This window comes from Brachypodium distachyon, chromosome 3 (genome assembly GCF_000005505.3).
Source record: "Brachypodium distachyon strain Bd21 chromosome 3, Brachypodium_distachyon_v3.0, whole genome shotgun sequence".
NCBI classification, from domain to species: domain Eukaryota; kingdom Viridiplantae; phylum Streptophyta; class Magnoliopsida; order Poales; family Poaceae; genus Brachypodium; species Brachypodium distachyon.
The window spans coordinates 15,516,780-15,538,263 of record NC_016133.3 but is presented as its reverse complement, the minus strand read 5'-3'; the positions used below and the strand labels follow the sequence as shown (position 1 = coordinate 15,538,263).

General features: G+C 45.8%; 2 protein-coding genes across 3 annotated transcripts; one reads left to right on the top strand and one right to left on the bottom strand.

The window, feature by feature from the left end:
• Window positions 1-6,842: 6,842 nt before the first annotated feature.
• LOC100825117 (101 kDa malaria antigen) lies at window positions 6,843-12,416 on the bottom strand. 2 transcript variants are annotated; one of them, XR_002964704.1, is made up of 4 exons: window positions 9,886-12,416; window positions 9,682-9,802; window positions 8,339-8,439; window positions 6,843-7,167 (listed from the first exon to the last, which is right to left on the bottom strand). XR_002964704.1 is itself a non-coding variant. In XM_003573464.4 (4 exons), exons 1-4 carry the CDS (start codon window positions 9,916-9,918, stop codon window positions 7,162-7,164), a joined length of 276 nt encoding a protein of 91 aa, XP_003573512.1. In that variant the 5' UTR covers window positions 9,919-12,414; the 3' UTR covers window positions 6,843-7,161. The 2 variants fall into 2 exon arrangements, 1 of the variants encoding a protein (XP_003573512.1); XM_003573464.4 differs by having other exon boundaries at window positions 9,682-9,817; window positions 9,886-12,414.
• Window positions 12,417-13,195: 779 nt separating this feature from the next.
• LOC100840740 lies at window positions 13,196-19,530 on the top strand. The gene is made up of 3 exons (XM_024461371.1): window positions 13,196-13,534; window positions 15,692-15,798; window positions 18,774-19,530. The coding sequence occupies exons 1-3, from the start codon at window positions 13,196-13,198 to the stop codon at window positions 19,528-19,530; spliced, it is 1,203 nt and encodes a 400-aa protein (XP_024317139.1).
• Window positions 19,531-21,484: the final 1,954 nt, after the last annotated feature.

Sequence of the window (21,484 nt, the reverse complement as noted above, 5' to 3'; positions counted from 1 at the left end):
TAGTCATACCTGAACTCAATCAGAAACTAACTAACAGACCTAATTAGACAAATACAAGATTATTCTAACAATGTAGTCTATACCTTAAACCAGTTCATTGTTCTGCAAAAGGCCTATATATAGAACATCAGATGCAAGATCAAATCCAACCGGGACACCGTTTACTTGCAATCACCTGAAGATGGTCAAGATCACATATTTAATAGGTTGTCATGATGGCCCACAAGTTGGCAGAATTCTTGTGCGCTAGAAGCGGTAGTATTGTCCCTCAAAATGGCAATAGCGGCAGATGCGCAAGATGCGTGCATGATGAAGTTGCAGAGAGTTCGAAAACTTACGTCGACGTAAGTAATACTACTGTGATTAGTGTAACCGCATACCACTTCCGGTTGAAGAACCAGCTTGCTGCTGTCCCACTGTGTCAGTGACTGTCTCGTTGGGGCAAAAACAGCAGCCGGCCGGGACCCTTTGATCATACGCTGAACATAGAAAACCGCAGAATTCTCAGGTGCATTGGCGTCAAACTCTTAGCCGTACATGTGTTTGTTTTTGTGGCATGGAAAATGGTTGGTCAAACTGCATAATGACTCTGAATCTTCAAGTGTCCTGTCTTCAAACCTCTTATCACCATTCAGGTTTTCAGTTCATTGTGATTTGTTATTAGATGTGTCGTCACGGCGCTCTATTTCTTTTGGGGTTAGCCCAACTGTATATAGGGAATCAAAGCATGATTGAGTGGTATGAAGAGAATTTAGCGTCATTGAGTTAGAACATTTTCCAGAATTACTCCGGTCAATTTTTTTAGAACTATTCTCGAGAAAATATGACCAAAATTTAGCTTTATTTCATAACTATTTTAAAATAATTCAACATAACTATAATAATTCAACCAAAGAAATGGAGTGGGCTGTGTGTGTGAGGTGGGGGTGGATTTAGATTTAGTTTGCTTTTAGTTTCACTTTACCATGTCTTACTGATTCATGCTATTGCCCATTATACATATTGTTGTTGTCTGAAAATCAGATGGGTATTACCTTTCCGGTTTATGAATCGAAAGAGTGGATTTGCAGTGTATATCACTAACCTTGTGTATTCAGCTTGTTTTGGGTGGAAGCCGAGGACTCGCTTTCTCTTTCATAACTGGCTCTAGTTGTCCCACTGATAATTTTGTAATACTTAGCTAGATCTATTTTTTATCTACGCGTGTGAAATTGAGGAACCAATCTAAGGAGTTCTCTCTACAATTTGACAGCGGTAGTGATATGTTGTGTATTTATTCCATGCCATATGTAGAAATTTCCAGACACCAAGAGAGCGAGATCAATGTGAGTCAATCATTCTCTGATATTTTCTACATTTAATTTCGCAATATTTCTCTTTGGAAATTGAATCATGTCTTATCATTGTACGATTGATATATCTGATCACGTTGGAGGCCTGCAATCCAAAGTCTTCTTCAACATCATCTAGTGTATCATGCTTCGATATATATGAGATTTACATATGTTGTCAAAATAGGGAATGTGTTCCATGACAGAACAAACAACATTCCTTGACACAACAAGCAACCACTATGGTTGCATGCTCACTTGTGATAATGGAAGTGCCACAACAAGATACTATGTATCTAACACTATGTATTTTGACACTGTCATAAAAAACTAGTGGGCCGTCAATTCTCCAGACTCCGTCTTTTTTTGGGTAATGTGCATGGAGTCCTATATCTGTAAATTGTATGCGATGTCAATATATATAACATGTTTCTCTCGGCTAAGGAATACAACCTTGGTATTTCATTTCATCAGGGAGGGCCCTTCTCCCCCCCCCCCCACCCCCCCCCCCCCCCTCCCTGAAGGGCCCTGGCCTCCTCCCCTTCGCATATACTTCGTGTGTTACCCAATAGGAATCAAGCCATTGTAATGGGCAATGGTGCATGGTTTCTCAGAGTGACCTAGTAAGAACAAGAGAGGTGGTCGTATTTAGCAGCGAGCCTAGCAATAAGAAATATGTTGTTAATATCTATCTACAGATATAACGATATACAAATTGTAAATTGTATTAATAGCATAACAAAAGAACTGGAGTAGTGTGGGCCGACTAATTATTTGTTAGTTTTTCAACAAGAGAATGAACCGCGTCACATGAAGAACTCACTGCATTACTAACTGGATCATATATTCCAAGACAGGTTGGTAAGCTAGCTTGGTAAGCGAGGCTCGCTCTTCATGTAAATATTTTGGTTCCGTGCCTTGCCTTCTTCTTTTCTTTGACAGGTTGTTCGCCTACGGAGCAGAGAATGACCAACAAAAGGCTGACTTGGAAGGCGATGAAGCTGCTACATACGAGGCCGCAAGGGACACGCACTTAGCAGGTGGGAGGTTGCTGGACTTGGCCAAGGCCAGAGAAGCGGAGCTCTGCCGTCTCTAGGGAGGAGGGCATGGCCGAGGCTAACCTCAACGTCCACCCACCTATCGTGCAAGCAAGAGGGCTGGTCGAGGATTGGCAAGCCTTCCACCATCATTGCAAAAGGGTCCGCGACGCTGCCACACCGTCCAAGGGCCTCTACCGCCTAGGGTTTACCTCAAGACTGTATGCACATTTGGCTCCCGGTTTGGGGACGTTCCTGTCCGCCTGCTGTCTTCGTTCGCCGTCGGCCTCATCATCCATGTTACCAGCTACCGTGTTGAGTGCCGTGGGATCCATCCGAGGGCCGTTGATCGGTTCATGGACTACGGTGGATTGATCGCCTTCTATGCCGCGGATTTTATCTTTCACATCGTTCTCTTCTGGTCAGCTTTTGTTTCTTCGTAGTAGTAGTAGTAGTTTGGATTGGGCCATCTGTTTGTTTTGGGCTGGGCGATCCCTCAACGTCCCACAGCCACAAACCATGCGCTACACACCGGCGTCTCTGCTGATCGCTGGCATCAACGGCTAGGACATCCGGGCCGAGAGGTTTTCTCCCAAGCTTCATCGCAGTTTCAGTTTACCTGTAGCAAGTCTTTATCTTCAGTTTGTCAGTCATGTCGTTTAGGCAAACACACTCGTTTACCATTTTCAGATTCTGCGTCTAGAACTTCTTTTCCTTTCGAACTTGTACACAGTGATGTGTGGACTGTTAGATTAATCAAGAGTTGAGTTTGTTTAGGACATGTATGTGTGGTGATGAGCACGTCGTGTCCGAGTCTAGATAGGTTAGTAATACATGGCTAATTAGTAGCAATACTAGTAGGTTACGATTGGAGTCCTAGTAGTGTTAGGAGTTGGTTTTGGTGTACATATATATACATGCACCAGGATAAAGCTTGTAACGTGAGTTGGGAGAAAGAAATAAAAGAGAAAAATAGAGGGCACCATACGCGTCCTTGACCAAATAATCTTGTGATGGTCGTGTGCGTGTGCGTGTTCATGTGATTGATCTTTGGGCAAACCCAACATTTGTTATCAGAGCGAGGTCAAAGATTTGAAGACGCGCTTGCCCCGGGAGGCGATGTGCTAGCGCCTCGGGGCGGGCAACGGCGACGGAGCGACATCCGCGGATAAGAGCGGGCAATCAGTGGCGGAACGGTGTTCGCGGATCAGATCGGGCAATCGGTGGCTGTGTAGTGGAGCGACGTTCAGCAGATCAGATAGGACTATCGTCGCAGTGGACCGATCTCCTAGTAACGGGAGATCATCCTGATCGTCGAAAAGTACTCGACATCGGGTCAAGCTGCGTATGTACGTCCAGATCAGCGTTTGTGTGTCGTGGTTGTGTCCAAGTGCTCGTCTGTGTGGGACTACGTTGCAGTGGAGGTGTGTCACGGTCGAAGGGCTGTCCGGTGAGGTGTATCACCGAGGGCGAAGACGTGCGTGCAGACAAGGTGGCGGGTGTCATCTGTGTGTCTCGGCGAGAAGATGGAAGCTCAAGCGTATAGTGGGGCGGTAACCAGTGAAGGTGAGTCTCTTCAATGAGGACATGTCTCTACATGGAGCTATGCGTTTAGCTAGCACGTATTACGCTAGGTGTGGGCGGTGTAGTCCATGCGGGAGATAGCGTGACTGGAAGTCTGGATCATACGTTGAGTGTAGTCGACGAGTCATGAAGCTGCGGATGAGTAAAGATCAGGGGAAGCACAAGGAAGACAACAAGTCTTGATTAAGGGGAGATTGTTAGATTAATTAAGAGTTGAGTTTGTTTAGGACATGTATGTGTGGTGATGAGCACGTCGTGTCCGAGTCTAGATAGTTTAGTAATACGTGGCTAATTAGTAGCAATACTAGTAGATTACGATTGGAGTCATAATAGTGTTAGGAGTTGGTTTTGGTGTGCATATATATACATGCACCAGGATCAAGTTTGTAACGTGAGGTGGGAGAAAGAAATAAAAGAGAAAAATAGATGGCACCATACGCGCACTTGGCCAAATAATCAAATAATCTTGTGATGGTCGTGTGCGTTTGCGTCTTCACTCTTTGGGCAAACCCAACATGGACCTCCCCTGTAATCGGTGTTTCGGGTGCTAAATACTATCTTGTGTTCATCGATGATTTCACACATTTCGTATGGACCTTTCCCATGAAGCAAAGTCTGAAGTGCATGGTCTTCTTGTAGCTTTTCACGCCATGGCCCGAACACAGTTCTCTCGCTCTCTTGTCGCTCTTCAAACCGACAATGGCAACACTGGGCTATGCGGGCTTGTCCGCTTTGGCCGCAATAGGCTGCACGGGCAGCCGCGGGCAACCGCAACTCCAGATTATTTGGTCCAGCGGCGCCGCGGGCAGCCGCAACTCCATGAACGAATAAACGAGTGCATACAATCTGCTTCAAACTGCACCCATACAGTACTCCATGTATCTGTTTCTCCATGTTGGGAAACCAGTGAGTTGATGATTGGTAATCACAAGACGAAGAACAGAGAAGAACATGAGAAATCAAACATGAGGAAACCAATCTTTGGAAATCGATTGGAGCATGCACAGACACATGCTTTTACAGGAAGCAAAAATCAATCTACACGATTGATTCCTCTAATCAAGTCTTCCCTCATTGATTATTTTTCCATACTAATTTGATATGATATTCTAATCAATCTTTGATGCTGTTCATGCCTGATTAGAATCGAAGAAGAAGATGGTTGCAATCTTCACTGTAGTCAGAACAACCCCGACCTCAACGGCCGGCGGCGGTGCGCGTCCTCCAGCGACGAGTCCCTCACGTGGCTACGGGGCTACGGCCAGCCTACAGCGGCCTATGGCGCAGCCTCCAATGGCAGCCCGATGCCCTTGCCCTCCTTCTCCGTCAACAACGGCAGCGCCCTCTGACCAATCCCTGCGTGGCGGAGGCAATCACCAGCGGCAAACCGAGGCCCAGGCGCTCCAGCAGCCATCAGCCTCGGCGTGGAGGCGCCCAGCCTTAGCCTCAACCGGTCGGAGGCGCGAGGAGGAGGCGACGAGGCGGCCGCAAGAGAGGAAGGAGGAAGAGGGTGTCTCGGTGTCTGGAGTCTGCGCGTCGCGGGCGAAGCAGATATGTTGGGCTTCGCGGGCATGGCCGCATTGGCCGCAAGTTTCTAGCAACGGGCCGCTTGAGCCAATAAAGACATTTTCTGGCGGGCAGCGTTTGCGGCTGGCGGCTGGCCGCGTCGATTGGCATCCGGGATGCCAACGGCTTGCCCACTGGCCTACGCGGGCTTGTCCGCTTTGCCCGCAATAGAATAAACGGGCAGCCGCGGGCAGCCGCAAGTACATATGACGTTGTCCAACGGCGCCGCGGGCAGCCGCAATTTAGAGATCAATCCCACCGAATATTTAGTCAAGCAGCTAAACCTAAGCTGGTTGCTTCGAGGAAGAGAAGGGCCGCTGCTGGCTTTCCCCGCTCGGGCCATGGCCATTAATGCCGGCCAGAGGCGTGCCACCACCGACTGTAAAAAGCGCTTCCACGGATATTGCTGCCTCTTTAGATCGAATATTCAGTTAAGCCAACAAATTCAGAGATGAGGCTGAGGTTTCTGACCTTACTATAGGTCCCTTCTTTTCGGCTGGAGCTTTTTCAGAAATCAGCTTTAGCTTAATTTTTAGGAGAAGCTGCTGCCACAAGAAGCTCTCGCAAGCTATTTTGTTTCCTTCTTCTCAATTTCTGCACTGAAATCTTCACTCATCTCCAAAATCAAACTGACATGAGAACAAGTGCTCGTCTAAAATTGGATCCGGCAGGATGGGTGAGGGCGACCCTGGCCCAGACGCACCGCGCGCCCTTTGCGCCCCGCGAGCCCAACGCCGCTGCCCCGCGCACCCCGCGCCCTCGCCCCCCGCACCCCGCGCCCTCGCCCCGCGCCATGCGCCCTTCGCGGCCGCCCCGCGAACCCAACACCGCTGCCCCGCGTGCCCTTCGCGGCAACGAGCTCCTGGATGAGAGGTTGGGGGAGATGGGGAGGAGGCAGGGCGGCCGGTTGCAGGGGAGAGACCGCCGGCGGTGGGGAGGAGGCGGGGCGGCCGGATGTGGAGAAGAGGTGGGTAGGGGAGCGGCGGCGGCGGCAGGGAGACAAGCTCGCCTGGTGCTTTGCTCGGTCTGGGAAATAACGATTCGCCGGAAGGAACTTGGCGGTGGCATTTTGGCCATAAAAATGGTTTGCCGTGAGGGCAAGTACGAAAATACTGTGTGGAGAAGCCCAAGAAACTGGTCCAGACCAGTTTCTCCTAGCAGCTCTTTTTACACATGATTTGGGTTGGGCTTCTCCAGGCAACTGTTGAGAAATTTTTCTTTCTTTTGGGTTTCAGCTGCCTGGAACCTAGAAGCTGGTCCAGAAGTCCAAAAGAAAGGGGCCTATAACACAGGAATATACAACACACCAAAGTGTATAAAAATATTAGTCAACATGCACAACTTCAGGAAAAATATATTCAGAGATCAACCATCGAATATTCATAGTTCAATTCACAGAAAATTCAAAGAATAATTAGGCAAGGTCGAAGCAAAACAAGTTTGAGAACATATCAAGTTTAACTGGCAGAAACACAAGAGCTGCTGAGTCGATGTCCAGGTAACTATATCTCTAAGCAAGTGTTATGAATCCTTATGTTGTCCGAGGCAGCAGCACTTCAGAAAGAAGTTGAATTGTGAGGCCTGTCAATAGTAATGTTCTGATCTCATCTACTCTGTGTTGATGTCCAGGTAGCGCGGCGCATTCAAGGCTGAATTAGTAGAAACAATGTGGCGGTTAGACATCATGTCATAGATACTTACAACTGTGATAGAAGATCAATAATCCTAATATCAAACTTTTGCAGAATTAACAAGACATGTCATCTACAGAATCTGAAAACATTACAATGTGCATCAACTAGCTTTCATGTACTATATTGCAGGATACAATCTGAATCTCGTCCACGCAAAACATTTTAAGTAGGTTAAATCAAATAGATACTGTTTAGCTGATACCAATATCCACTAGATTTGGGTTCTTAGGATACAATCTGAATGCAAATGTTTATGGGGCAGGATCACAAGTTTAAGCTCAAGCAACAGAGTCAAGTGGTAAATCAAAAAGGAACGGGCACAACGAACATCACTTAATTAATTACTGCCAGTGAGACCACTGAAGAAGGAAGTATACTAGTTCAGACTTCACACTTCAAATGGATAAATACACACAAATACTACAATTCAGCTACTGTGGTTCTAAAATTGTGTTCATGTATTAGTTAAGATTTTAAGAACCAAACTATAGGCTGAATATGTAAAAGATTTGTAGATTCTTTCCTTTTTTCATGAGAATCAAAGAGGTGAAGCATCTTTCAGTGAATATAGGTTTGTAGATTTTAAGAACCGAACTATAGGCTGAATATACAGAAATGCAGTGAAGAGGAAAGACTTTCACTTAGTCCAATGAGATCAGATGGCATATCATCAAAAATATAATCCTGAACTCATTTCAATATAATAGTAAAGAGAAGAAACAGCAGGGGACACTTTCTCTTTACGAATAAAAGGTGGCCCTCTTATAGCTAGGTGTGATAATTTCCTTTAGTACTAAAACTGAAGTGAACATTGAACACTTAAACACTAAAATGCAGCCAAACTTCTTACAAAATTAGTAATATGCTCTTATAGCTAGACGTGATATAATAATGCTGATGCGAAATAAATAGAGCAAAATTAGAATTCTAAGACATCATACTAAAATTCAGTCATACTACATTCATGCAATGTACTTCAGTAGTACAACTAATATTATTATTTTTTTGCTTTCTCTTCTTTCCTCGATCTGCACAATGGCTACTTAAGTTGCAAAACACCAACCTGAAAATTGAATTGAAGGAGAGAAAGAGGCGTAACCCTTTTTTGGATTTGCTAACCACTTACTTGCAACAGAATCTGAGTCATGGACCAGCGGAATCCTGACATAACAGCAGCAAGCGTCACAAAAATGATTCCCCAGAAGTCAAAGTTGGTCTCCTTGGCAACTGATGAAGAATATATCATTAAACCACAGTAGGTAAGTCCAATGCACATTATCTTAAAGCATTGAAAAGGGACTGCAGATTGAAAGGCAGTAATTAAATTGGCTTAGACAAGAAAAGGATCTACTGCAGAAATAAAAAACTGAAACTATTTGGAGAATTTGATATATACAATAGCTGAATGTATTTAACAAGGAAAAATTGGCTGGAAGACACCGTTATTTCGTGGCCTTTGCCGAAACACACCGCCGGAATGTGTCTTTGCCCAGTACCATTACAATTTCGTGGACATTTGTCAAAACACATTGTATGGTCCGAAACATAAAGTTTGACTTTTTTTCACATTGAATTATCATTCTACCCTTTAGCAAATGTGTCTAGAATTTTTCAAACTCTTTGTTTGAAGCGTTTTCTCTCATGCAGAGTGCAGCAACACAGGGTACAAATGCCCACCTCAACCAACAGCGAACCCTAGTAGATGTCAAATATCGATTCGTTCAATTGAAAAAAAATGTTCAAAATCGGATTTAAGATGGTCGTCGACCAAGTAAAAATGTCAAATTCTCAAATTTAGTCGATGCAGTGTGTTCTAGCAAATGTCCACAAAATTATAATGGTACCGAGCAAAGACACATTCCGGCGGTGTGTTTTGGCAAAGGCCACAAAATAACGGTGTCCTCCAGCAAATTTCCCCATTTAACAACCAAAGATTATCCGCACAACATCTTTAGGGAGTTTCTGTTACTATAATTTTGAAAGTCAAGTTAAAGAACAAAAGGAGTGATGGATTCAGGTAGTACTTCTCAGGAAAGGTCTTGTGTGCTTTAAGGAGCATAGATGCATCCTTTTAGGATCAGCTATATGCATACACTTGGAAATTATTATTTTCAGAGAAGCACATGTACTAGAGTGTCACATATTTTTTCAGAGAAGCACATGCAAGCCTAAGACTTAAACTAAATTGTGCATGCGATAGAGTTTCATGAAACCATTAGACAACAAGATAGATGCCTTGCTTGGTTGCTTTAATAAGTGTTACAAACAAGAGAGATAACTGAATTAGGCTATCCTTCTTTTAGATCAACAGTAGCAAGAACCGAAGCCCTGAATATTCTTAGATGTTTTAGTGAATCAATTACTTAATTAATTACCTAGAATTAAAACTGAAATATAAAAAACTCTATATCTAGAATGGGCTACAAGTTATTTATGTTCAGATTCTTGGTACCATGAGGGGAAAATCACCTTGTTCTTCTTTTGTTGCAACTTTTTTTTCCTTCTCCTTGTTATTTCTCCTCTTCTCTTCCAACTTTCTCCTCTTCTCCTGCCGTTTCTTCCTCCTCTTCTCTTCCAGATTTTTTGCTTTCTGTTTTGCCTCGATCTGCACAATGGCTACTTAAGTTGCAAAACACCAAACTGAAAATTGAATTGGAGAGAAAGAAGCGTAACCTTTTTTGGGATTTTGGGGGGAGCTGAACACATCGCTCAGGCGTGGTCTGGTATTCCTCGACGGGATCCACCGGTGCTAGGTGCAGAGCGACGAGGAGAGCCGTGGGGGGAGTCCCCGGAGTCGCTCATGGCGGCGGCGAGGAGCAGCGGTTGGATCAGACGGTCACTGATACCATGTAGAAGAATAGAGAGAGATGCAACACTGAATGTTGTATTGATCATCGGTGTGAGTACAATCGTTTCCAACTGCCTATACATGCTCCAACACCCTCCGCACGCCATCTCCTTCTCCCTCTCTGCTGCGCCCTCACATAGATAGAGAAAGTACTGTGCTTCTTCGCCAGCTCACCGATCCGCGCCACTCCTCCTTTCCTCTCTCACAGAGGAAGCACACGACGACAGTACTGTTTCCAGCCGGATGATCGACGACTAACCTCATCGATCCGCGTCGCCCTCCTATTCATCCTTTCCTTCTCCCTGTGATGCCCTCACACAAAATTTCTCCCTCTGCAGGAGGAGACCATGACAGGCCGCGACACGCTGTGGGCGATGGCGACGCTGGGGTTCCAGAACCTCTACCTGCACAACACACAGAGGTGCGTGCTACTGCACCTCTACTGAATGTGGATGTTTCGGTAAATCGATCGAAATTGGACTGATTGTGAGATGTAATGTAAGTAAGAGTCCCTGCAGGGTTCAAGACTGGATGGAATTTTAGTTACTGTTCCTGTCAATCTGAAGCAATTGAGTAGGATTGTTGTGTATATCCAGAGTTCCAGAAAAGTTCTAAGGTGTTCATAGTTTTTTCATTTAGAAAATGGAAGTCCTATTACCCCCGGCCTCTGCATCGCAAGATGCATATTAGCCTAAATTAGTACATCTAGCAGCGAAATCGAAAAAGTCTGACATGGCACACTGATCACCAAACTATAAGCACACCAACCAAACCGGGACATGAAATCCCCGGTAAGAGAGTCACTTGGTGCCAAGTTCCATTCGGTTCCTTGTGCTGTGACACCACCATATATTGCAGCAAAGACCTACATCATCAGTTCTTCTTTTCTAGTTGATGTACTAGATATCTTATTAGTTCAGTTAATATCTAAATAAACTACTTAGGCAGATATATTTTTAGTAGACTGGTGTTGCGATGGATCACCCAACTGATGAGGGAATGAGAATAGAACAGTGTGAACAATCGGAGGTTCTGCTAGGAATCGCTCAGATGGAACATGAAAAAGGGGAAGATCATCTTCCCAATAGAAACCTCTGACCCTCTGACATCATTGTGTCGGTTGATCTGTTTTAACAGGAAATTGATGCCTAGAATCACGTCCTTTATTAAGGGATGTGTTTTAGGAAATGATGAGGAATTAGGCAACTAGCCAACGTTATTGGCTAATCCCATCAATCACGCCCTGGCCCTGATCGGGGGCACTTACCAACTATATAGGTTTCGGCCCCCTGTAGCGCAGCACTATAAAGAGTAAGCTTTGGCCATTCTCAACAACACGGTTCACGTGAGTTTTGTCCAGCCCCCCACTAACGACCCTACCGATCTAGGGCGTTGCTGAAGCTACAGGAAGGTCGTCACCACGACGCCGATCACCGGTCAGTGCCGGTATCGGCCTGAAGGACGCCGCTACCTCCGACCTACGGCAACTATTGGACGTACGGTTAAATCTCGCTTAATCTCCTTTTGTTAGTACTCTAATGTTTGACTAGTATATTCATGTTTAATCTAAAGAATGATCATTAGATTCCTAACAATGGTATCAGAGCCATTACTGGTCGTATTAGAGTCTATTTTGTGATTAGGGAATTAGCCTAATTTGTGCTAATGATACTTAATTAGTTTCTGTTAATGTTATTTTTGGTCGGATTAAGATCTAATTAAGATTAAAATTAGCACTGTTAATCTTTTCATGCTAATGATAAACAAAATTTTGTACCGTGGGATCATGGGTTCATGCATGTTCGGTTAGCAAGAGAATCTAGAAGGAGGGGAATCAATCAAATGTCAAAACCCTAATGAAATTCCCCAAATTTCCCCGAACCCTAGAATGTTGAAATTAAAGTTTTTGGGTGAAATTTACCTACCTAATGGACGACGATGTTCGTGGCCTCGGGCTCGTGCGTCGCCGTCAAACTCAAAATGTGTCGCCGGCCGCCGGCCGCAATGAACGGGCCACGGCGGCACCTATCCTTCCCTCGGGGAGGAGCCGCATGGCAACCCCAGCATGCCAAGGCGCCGCCGCCGCCCCCACGTCGCTCCAGCGCGTGGGAAAGACCCCGCCCTCGCCGGCGTGTGGAAAGCCGGCGGCCACCGGCTTCCTCCCCGCGGCCTCGCCATCCGAAAGAAAACCGACGCCCGGGCCACTCTCGACGGAGCAGCGAGCTGGGCATGGCCCGGTGGTCGCTGCTCCGACGAGGGAAGCCGCCACGCCGTCGTGAACGCCGGCAAGGGCCCCGCGCCTGGCGCCGTCGCACCTTGTGCTGGGATCCGAAAGAGACGGGGAAGAGAAAGGAAAATGGCATGGGCGGCTAGGGTTTTGCCCAGTTTTGTTCGACCGTGGGTGAATCCGGTCCGTCGGTTTTCATCCGACGGCTGGGGGCTCTGCGGGAGATGGATGGGCTGCCCGGCTGTTTTTGGGCCATATTGTGGCAAGGGCTTCGGCCCAGGATTAAATGGCCCGCGTAAAAAAAATCTTTTGTTTTCCGCTGCGCATGGCGCGGGTAAATTAAGTGAGTCGGCCCATTTCGGCCGAAAATGAACCTCTAATGTTTTTCTATTATTACAGTGCATTTCTAATGTATAGAATGATATATAAATAAGTTTTTGCACTGTTAATTAATGGAAAGTGGCTCAAATTTTTTCTTGCTGACAGAAATTGGACATTTAATTGTTCCGCACAAAGTTAAACCAACGAGATATTTCGTGTAGAATATTTTATTTGTTCTATGTTGTTTACCATTTTAGGCATCAATTAATGATTAAATGCTAATGTCTAAACTTGATGTCTATATTAGAAATTTTTGGCTCTAAAATTAATTCTGACTAACGTTGTTTTAATTTATGAGCCATTCCCCATTATGTTATTACAATTTTTTCGTCATTTCTGCCCAATGGTGATATGACTTAGAATTTTATACTCTTGTATGTTTATTAATTTACCAACGTAAATTTTTATCATGCAATTTTGACTTATGTTTTTATTATGTTATAATCACAGTCGCTGCCTCATTGGGTTATGACAACATTGAAGTACTGACAGGGAGCAACTTCCAAAGTTGGAAGTCCCACTTGGAAATGAGTTTAGGAGTCAAAGGACCCGATTATGCCCTCAGGGAGGATAAACCTACACCTCCAATTGAAGGTGTGGCAGGGTATGATGACCTGATGAAAACTTATGAAATAAAACTGGAAAAATGGGATAATTCAAACCATGTGGCTTTCGTGGTAATGAAAACTTCAATCTCCCCTGATATCATCGGGGCAATTCCTGTAAAGGACACTACTAAAGAATTTCTTAAAGCAGTGGAAGACCAATTCAAAAGTTCTGAAAAGGTCTATTCTCGAGAGCTTTTGAGCAAACTTCTTGAGAAGTATGTGATTGAAGGTAATGTGAGGGGTCACATCTTGAGGATGGTGAATGCAACTTCAAAGCTTAAGACTTTGCAGTTTGTCCTTAATGAAAATATCCTAATCCTCTTGATATTGGAGTCCCTTCCTCGAGAATTTGATCAGTTTAAGATCAATTATAATTCTCTAAACAAAAAATGGACACTCGCGGAACTGACTCCCAGAGTTGTCGAGGAAGAAGAGAGAATTATGAAGCAAGGAAAGGACCAAGCCTTCTTTGTTGCCTCTTCCAAGAGGAAGCATGAAGGTGGTCAAGGATCTTCCAGGACCCAAAAGAAACCATTTGTTCAGAAGGATGCTCAAAAGGCTCCTAAAAGAGATAGGCCATTTCCGGAAGGACTGCCCCGGTTTCCTTAAGTGGATGAACAAAAGAGGTAAAGATGAAATTACTTTCGTGGATGAATCTTTGTATATTGATTTTTCTCGAAATACATGGTGGATTGACTCAGGTGCAACCGTTCATGTTGCAAACTCCATGTAAGGATTAAGTTTGATCCGTACCATAAAGGCAAGAACAAGAAGCATTAAAGTCGCCAACGGGAAGGAAGCCGATGTTGAAGCTGTGGGATACCTCACACTGGAGCTGCACACCGGTTTTCATCTACATTTGAATAATGTCCTTAACGTACCTACATTGAGTAGGAATTTGATTTCAGTTTCTTGCTTGCACGGTATTTCTATTACATGTTTGTTTGGGAATCAACAATGCGTTATCAAACATTGTAATAATGATGTTGGCCTCGGTGTCAGACGAGGCAAATTATATATGTTAATGATTAATTCGTCTATTATGCATGTGAGTGATGTTAATGTTTTGAATGATGATTGTAACGCTGAGAAGAAATGGAAAAAATATAAGTACTTCTTCGAAATTGTGGCATCGTTGCTTGGGCCATATTTCGAGGGGGAGAATGGAACGACTTATTAAAAATGAAATTCTTCTTCCATTAGACTTCTCAGATGCAGACAAGTGTCTTGACTGCATTAAAGGAAAATACGCAAAAACGATTAAGAAGGGTGACATATTGTTGGGATGTAGCGATAAGGATATGCTACATGAGACCAAGAATTTTTTGTCATCTAATTTTCATATGAAAGATCTCAGTGAAGCCTCATATGTCGTTGGCATTGAGATTCATTGAGATAGGTCTAAAGGCACATTAGGACTATCACAGAAAGCATACTTTGAGAGGGTACTGAAGAAATACAATATGCATAAGTGCTCTCCCTCACCTGCTCCTATAGTCAAGGGCGATAAGTTTGGGATATTTCAATGTCCGAGGAACCAAATTGAAACTAATCAGATGAAGTCGGTTCCTTATGCTTCAGCTGTCGGAAGCATCATGTATGCACAAGTATGTACACGCCCTGATTTATCATTTGTAACCGGGATGCTTAGCAGGTACCAATCAAATCCAGGACCAAACCACTGGAAGGCCGCAAAGAAAGTCTTGTGTTATATGCAAGGTACTAAAGATTACATGCTAACATATCGGAAGTCTGATAACCTGGAAGTTATTGGTTATTCAGACGCCGATTTTGCCGGGTGTGTGGATAGTAAGAAATCCACGTCAGGTTATATATTCACACTCGCCAGGGGAGCCATATTGTGGAAAAGCTCCAAACAAACGTTGACTGCTTCATCTACGATGCAAGCAGAATTTGTGACATGTTATGAGGCCACTGGGCAGACTGTATGGCTAAAGAATTTTATTCCCGGACTTAAAGTGGTTGACAACATTTCTAAACCACTGGTATTATACTGCAATAATGAACCAGCAATTTTCTATACAAGTAACAACAAGTCAAGTGCTGCTGCCAAACACATTGACATCAAGTATCATGTTGTGAAAGATAGAATTCAGGATCAAACTATTAACATCAAGCATATAAGTAAGACACATATTTTTAGAAGAATGTTGATTAGAGTAAATGGACATATAGAAAAGAATTACTTTAAGACATCTGAAGTTTCCTCAGTCTAAACAATTTGATAATCCATAGGTTTCCTCCTAAAAATTATGTTACTTTGTACAGAAAAGCTGCTACTAACTACATTGCATTGAATTCTTCTATCTTGTGTGCAAGCTGTGATTTAGCAAGACGTCATGCAAATTAAGGTTGGTCATCCTGTTCTCTTTTTGATGATATCCTCATCTTTAGGCACTACCTCTCACAATGGAGGTGGAGCCAAACCCTTTGCCAGTGCCTGAAGTTAGGGACTGGTCGGAGCTCCCAGTTGATGCTCTTTCCTCCGGCAAGATCCACGCGTCCGTGCTGCCCTCCTCCTCCCCTCGTCGTCCCCATCCGCCAGCGGCCTCCGCCTGGGACCCTGCTGCGCCAGTTGGTCCCCAACGGCCACCGCCGCTCTTCCGGCCGGCCGCCTCTGGGCGCGGCTCGGCAGGCTCTTCTTGGCGACCGGCCTGTCCCTGACCCGCCGCGTTGCGGCTTGGCAGGCGGGTCGCCTGGTCCGCTTCCGGTCGGCACCGTCGGCCGTTGTTCTCCTCCTGTCACGCCAAGGCTGGTGCTCGTCGCCGTTGTGGGATGCCCGGCCGGCTTTCGTCCTCGTCCTCGGATCCGGCGACTGCCGAGCAAGATCTGGCTGGGGCGCCGACGCAAGGTCCCCCACCTCCCGCCCGTGTGCTTCCTCCCTCGGCCAGCCCATCCCACCTTCACCCGTCCTCCACCTCGCCTCCTGCAGTCCCAGATCCGGTAGCTGTGTGATGCCATGCCCAGTTCCAGCAGGTTTGCCCTGTTGTGCTGTTATGATATCGTGAGTATGGGTACTTGGTGGAAGCCCAATCGACGTTGGTCGATTCTTGTGACGGCAGCGCCTCTGGGTGTTGTTTTACCTCCTGGTACCCCTTCCGTGGTCATGATCTGCTCGCTCGGCTTGCTTGTTGTCTTGCTCCCGATTGATGGAATTGATGCTCGTTTTTCTTGGAATCAAATCTGGGGCCTGTGTGCCGACGACGCGGTGACACCCGCTCACCTCCTTGGAGGGCGTTCTGCTTGGTTTGCTCAAAGATCAAGACATGAAGATGCACACGCACAAACGATCACACGATTGGTCAAGGTCGCGTATCGTGCCCTCTATTTTCTTTTATTTCTTTTTCAAATCCCACCAGCTGCATACACATGTATATATATACACACACATACGTAGCTAGCTGAATCAAGTCCTACTCGTACTACAAAACTCACGTGTACACGGACACAACTCCTAATCCTGAACTCATAAGGATTTGGACCGCTACTAAATCACGACAGGGAAAGATTATTTCCAACAATCTCCCCCTAATCTTGACTTCGTCTTCCGTGCTCCTCCTGATCTTGACGCTCTACAGCTTCACGACTTGTCGACTCAGCTCGACGCATGGTCTTGACTCCCAGCCACGCTAACCCTGTGCACACATCGTACACTCTAGTGTAATACGTGCGAGCTAAACCCATAGCTCCACGTAGAGACATATCCTCATTGAAAAGACTCACCTTCACTGGTACACCGCCCCACTATACGCTTGAGATTCCGTCTTCTCGTTGAGACACACAGATGACACCTACCACCTTGTCTGCACGCACGTCTTCGCCCTCAGTGATACACCTCATCGGACAGTACTTCGACCATGACGCACTTCCACTGCAACATAGTCTCACACAGACGAGCACTTGGACACAACCACGACTCACAGACGCTGACATGGACGTACATACGCAGCTTGACCCTATGTCGAGTACTTTTCGACGATCAGGATGATCTCCCGTTACTAGGAGATCGGTCCATTGCGACGATAGTCCTATCTGATCTGTTGAACGTCGCTCCACTGCACAGCCACCAATTGCCCGATTTCCAATCCGCTGAACACTGCTCCGCGCACAGCCACCGATTACCGATCCGATCCACAGACGCTGCTCCGCCACCTTTGCCCGCTCTGATCTGCGGACGCCGTTCCGCCACCGTTGCCCACCCCGAGGCGCTAGCACATCGCCTCCCCGGGGCAAGCGCGTCTTCAAATCTTTGACCTCGCTCTGATACCAAATGTTGGGTTTGCCCAAAGATCAAGACATGAAGACGCACACGCACAAACGATCACACGATTATTTGGCCAAGGGCGCGTATCGTGCCCTCTATTTTCTTTTATTTCTTTTTCGTATCCCACGGTACAAGCTTGTTTCAAACCAGCCGCATACACATGTATATATATACACGCACATACATAGCTAGCTGAATCAAGTCCTACTCGGACTACAAAACTCACGTGTACACGGACACAACTCCTAATCCTAAACTCATAAGGACTTGGATTGCTACTAAATCACGGCAGGGAAAGATTATTTCCAACACGTTCGTCTTGTTTTCCCGACGAGCATCGATGAGTTTGGGGGAAACCCTTGTTCTAGCGCCCAGACTGACAGCGGTGGCACTCTTGTTCATTTCCTTGTTGAAGGCGTTGTTATATATAATGCTCATTATCTGTCACTGAGGTTGCAATCCAAGCTTGCTTCCCCTCCTAGTTGCTACTCCAAAATCCCCACCTTAATGTTGCCTGGTTGTCTCTGTTATCTTCAACTCGTTGTTGTGTGGTGCCCTTCTTTTACACTCTCTGCAAGGCTGAGCACCTTGTTTGTAGAGATAAGCCTCTTTGTGGTACTCTTTTAGATCATGTCACCCTTTTTACCGCTCCTTCTCCCTACTTCCCCAGGATTCTATCATCCTTCCGGTGGAGAAGTTGTGTACTCTTCTTGTGCATGATTGAAGAGCCGTAGTCTTCTTTTGTCTCTTTGTACTTTCCTCACTTTCCTCAGGATTCTATCGGCCTTCCGATGGCGAGTATTCGAGGGGCGAGAGACTGATGATGGTGCGACTCCTAGTTTGGTGATAGCATGAGGTTTTTTATGGTTAGCTGTTTGTTGGTCGCAATTGGACTTCCATTGCAGGATCTTTTGGAGTATATTTGTGGTGCTTTAGATTGAATTGCAATCATAAAAAATAGCGGCCGGTCTGTGGCACGTCTATTTCTCATCTTGTTTGTAATCTCTGTCTCTTGAAGTAATATATTCAGGTGGGGAATCGCCCCCCCCCCCCCCGGTTGATTGCCTCAAAAAAAAATTGTGGTCGCTCCAACCACTTGGCTTTAAGAAGAAAGTACGCTTAGTATTAAGTATTAACTGGTTATGCAGTCCTATCGTACTTGTCTGAGGTTGGTTTCATATATAATTTGTATTTTGATGCGTAACTCTGCAGAGGAAACTCGTTGAAGAGCATTCGAATGATTGCCCCCCGATACTTTTGGGATGATGAATATGTAGTTTCTAGGCTTGCAGCTAAATGTCCAATGCTAGAGGAGATAGAGTACTCGCATCAGAAGCATTCAGCATATTTTTTCGAGCAGCTTGGCGCAGTTCACCCAGAGCTGAAACGCCTAAGAATCCATATGCGATGGTTTGACTCAGATACGATAGAGCGTGAGATGAGGATGGAAGAGCAACATGACGAGGACGAAGTTGAGGAGGAGGAGCCTTATGAGGCCTGGGAGGCGAGGCATAATGAGGGGGCCTTTGCCATTGCAGCAAACTTGCATGAGCTGCGACTCCTTCAGATGGCAGGCGACAGCCTGACCAAAAAAGGGGTCTATGCCATTCTTGAGGGCTGCCCCCACCTTGAGTGCCTAGACCTCACTGAATGCCACCACCTCAAAGTCGACGATGAACTCCTAGTTCGCTGCGCCAAGATCAGGCATGTCTGGCTCCCTGGACGGCCTTGTGTTCACTGCCCAGACCTTTGTACCATCGGGGAGACAGAAGGTGAAGTGATCGAAATGGATGATCTGTATGAAATGGAGGCTCCTTCTCTGCCTGAAGAGGCAGGAACGGAGTGTGGTGACTACGGTGACAACTACTGGGAAGACACGTCCTCGTCCCCCGAATATCCCCATATATCCAACTTGAGCAATGTGACCTGCGATGACAACAGAATCTTCACCGACTTCCACGTGGGCTAATCGCTCATTCCGACCTTGCATGTCGTGGCAAACACGAAGTGGACCTTTCTATCGATAGAGTGATGTTACGAACTGCATGAGTCGGTGCCAATTGTAGAATCTGAACCCCGGGGGGCTGAACGCAAAATGCCAAAACTGTCAATAGGAAAGATTGAAACATGTGTTGTTACACTTAAGACAACGGTGGGTCCCACAACTTGCCACGTTGGTTTTTGGCATGTGCTAGTTTTGTAACAGGAACAGGTCCCACTTTCCAGGCCGAGCTCTTCCCCCACCCCCGACTAGAGGAAACCTGCGGCGGCGGTAAGGCGGCTGCGGCGGCGGCGAACCGGCGTAGGCGACCGTTGGTGAGTGAATCATCCCCCTTCGGCTATCCATTTATGTCGATTTGAGTTCCCAAGCTACATTTCCCCAATTTCTTCCGATCCCCTTTTCTAGGGTTCGCGGCTGGAGCACGAGAAGAGATGGAACCACCGGTAGAGGAAGAATTGAGGTAATTTCTTGCCGTGTACCCTCAATTTCGGGCTGAATTTCATTCCTTTCGGTAGGATTTTCCTGGCGGGCTGCTGTAATCGATGAATTTGTGCTCTCGCGTAGGATTGAACCTGGGGACAGTAGAGAGATAATGGCGGTGAATTTCCGTCCATGTGAAGGTAGGCTAGATGACGGCAGCAAGGTTCCGATTGGATTGGATTCGGTGGTTAAATTGAAAGTACGTGTAGCGGACATCATAGTGCCGAATTTCATAGAGGAGTTGGGGAAGAAGGTGGCTTGGGCAGAGGGCAAGAGGTGGAACTTTGCTATTATGGGCCCAAGAAGAGATATGACAGGATTGTTACAACCCAGCAGCTTGTTAAAGCGATTGAAAGTGGGCTGCGAGAAGATCCCTCGAAGCCAGTCGCGGCCATATATGCCGAGCTAATTGAGGCCAGTGAGGACTCTGTTATAGGGTTTGTTCCATCAAAGGCTGCCGAGGAGATAAACGATTTAGCATTTAGAGCAAAGAGTGTTCTTGTAGAAAATGTTGCTGATTTTGGTCCGAATCAGATACCTACTTCAGCAGATTTGAGTGCGCCGTTGAAGGGGGCGGAGGAACATTTGTTGATTGGAGTAAAGTTGATTTAGAAGAGGCAACAGATTTTGATGATATTGTCATCAAGGAGGATGATATGTTCGAGCTGTATGGGATTCCAGTAGACAAGGATAAAGATGGTTCGCCAAGAAGAAGAACCCACCCACTTCCTTTCCTGTGCCTCCACCAACGGTTGCTGAGAATGCAGAATCTGATAGGCTGGCCTCAGAGGCTGCAATTCCCGTAGGTGATGAATTTGCTGGTGAGCTGCGTTGTGCTTATGACAGAGATAATCCTATCTTTGATGTGGGCAGGATGTTTCCTACTATGGAGGAACTGAAAATGTGTTTCAAGACATTCGCCGTGCAACATGAGTTTCAGACAAAGACTGTGTGGACATCCAAAGAGAGGTATTGCGTGAGATGCAAGGGGTTTGATGGGAATATGCTGCCATGTCCATGGTATATGTCTTGTAGGAAGCTACCCGATGGGGCTGTTGTGAGGGTGAATCGAATGACCCCTTTGGAGGGTCATACTTGTATGGCACAATCAAAGAGAGTCACAACAATGACTTCGCAAGCATGAGTTGCAGAGAAGGCCATGAAGATTTTGAGTATAGACCCTAACACAACTGCTAAAATACTGAAGAATGAGTTGGAAAGGGATTACAAATGTACAATGAGTTATAGCACAGTCTGGAAGGGGAAGCAAAGAGCTATGAAGGATTTATATGGTGATTGGGGGAATACATTTAGGATGTTGTTCAACTTCAGAACTGAGATGTTGAAGCGGTCACCTGGGAGTATAGTAGAGATCGACACTTTCATAAAAGATGGCAAGGTATACTTTTCTAGGTTTTTTATGGCTATGGAGTGTTGCGTA

Bases quoted from the DNA above. Each gene is read 5' to 3' on its own strand.
- LOC100840740 (XM_024461371.1), top strand. From the start codon at position 13,196: ATGAGTTTAGGAGTCAAAGGACCCGATTATGCCCTCAGGGAGGATAAA. The intron at 13,535-15,691 runs GTGAATGCAACT...CCTCATCTTTAG, and splicing joins GGGGTCACATCTTGAGGATG to GCACTACCTCTCACAATGGA. The intron at 15,799-18,773 runs GTCCGTGCTGCC...GTAACTCTGCAG, and splicing joins TCCTCCGGCAAGATCCACGC to AGGAAACTCGTTGAAGAGCA.
- LOC100825117 (XM_003573464.4), bottom strand. From the start codon at position 9,918: ATGTGTTCAGCTCCCCCCAAAATCCCAAAAAAG. The intron at 9,818-9,885 runs GTTACGCTTCTT...GCCATTGTGCAG, and splicing joins CCCCCAAAATCCCAAAAAAG to ATCGAGGCAAAACAGAAAGC. The intron at 8,440-9,681 runs GTGATTTTCCCC...ATTCTTCATCAG, and splicing joins TGCAACAAAAGAAGAACAAG to TTGCCAAGGAGACCAACTTT.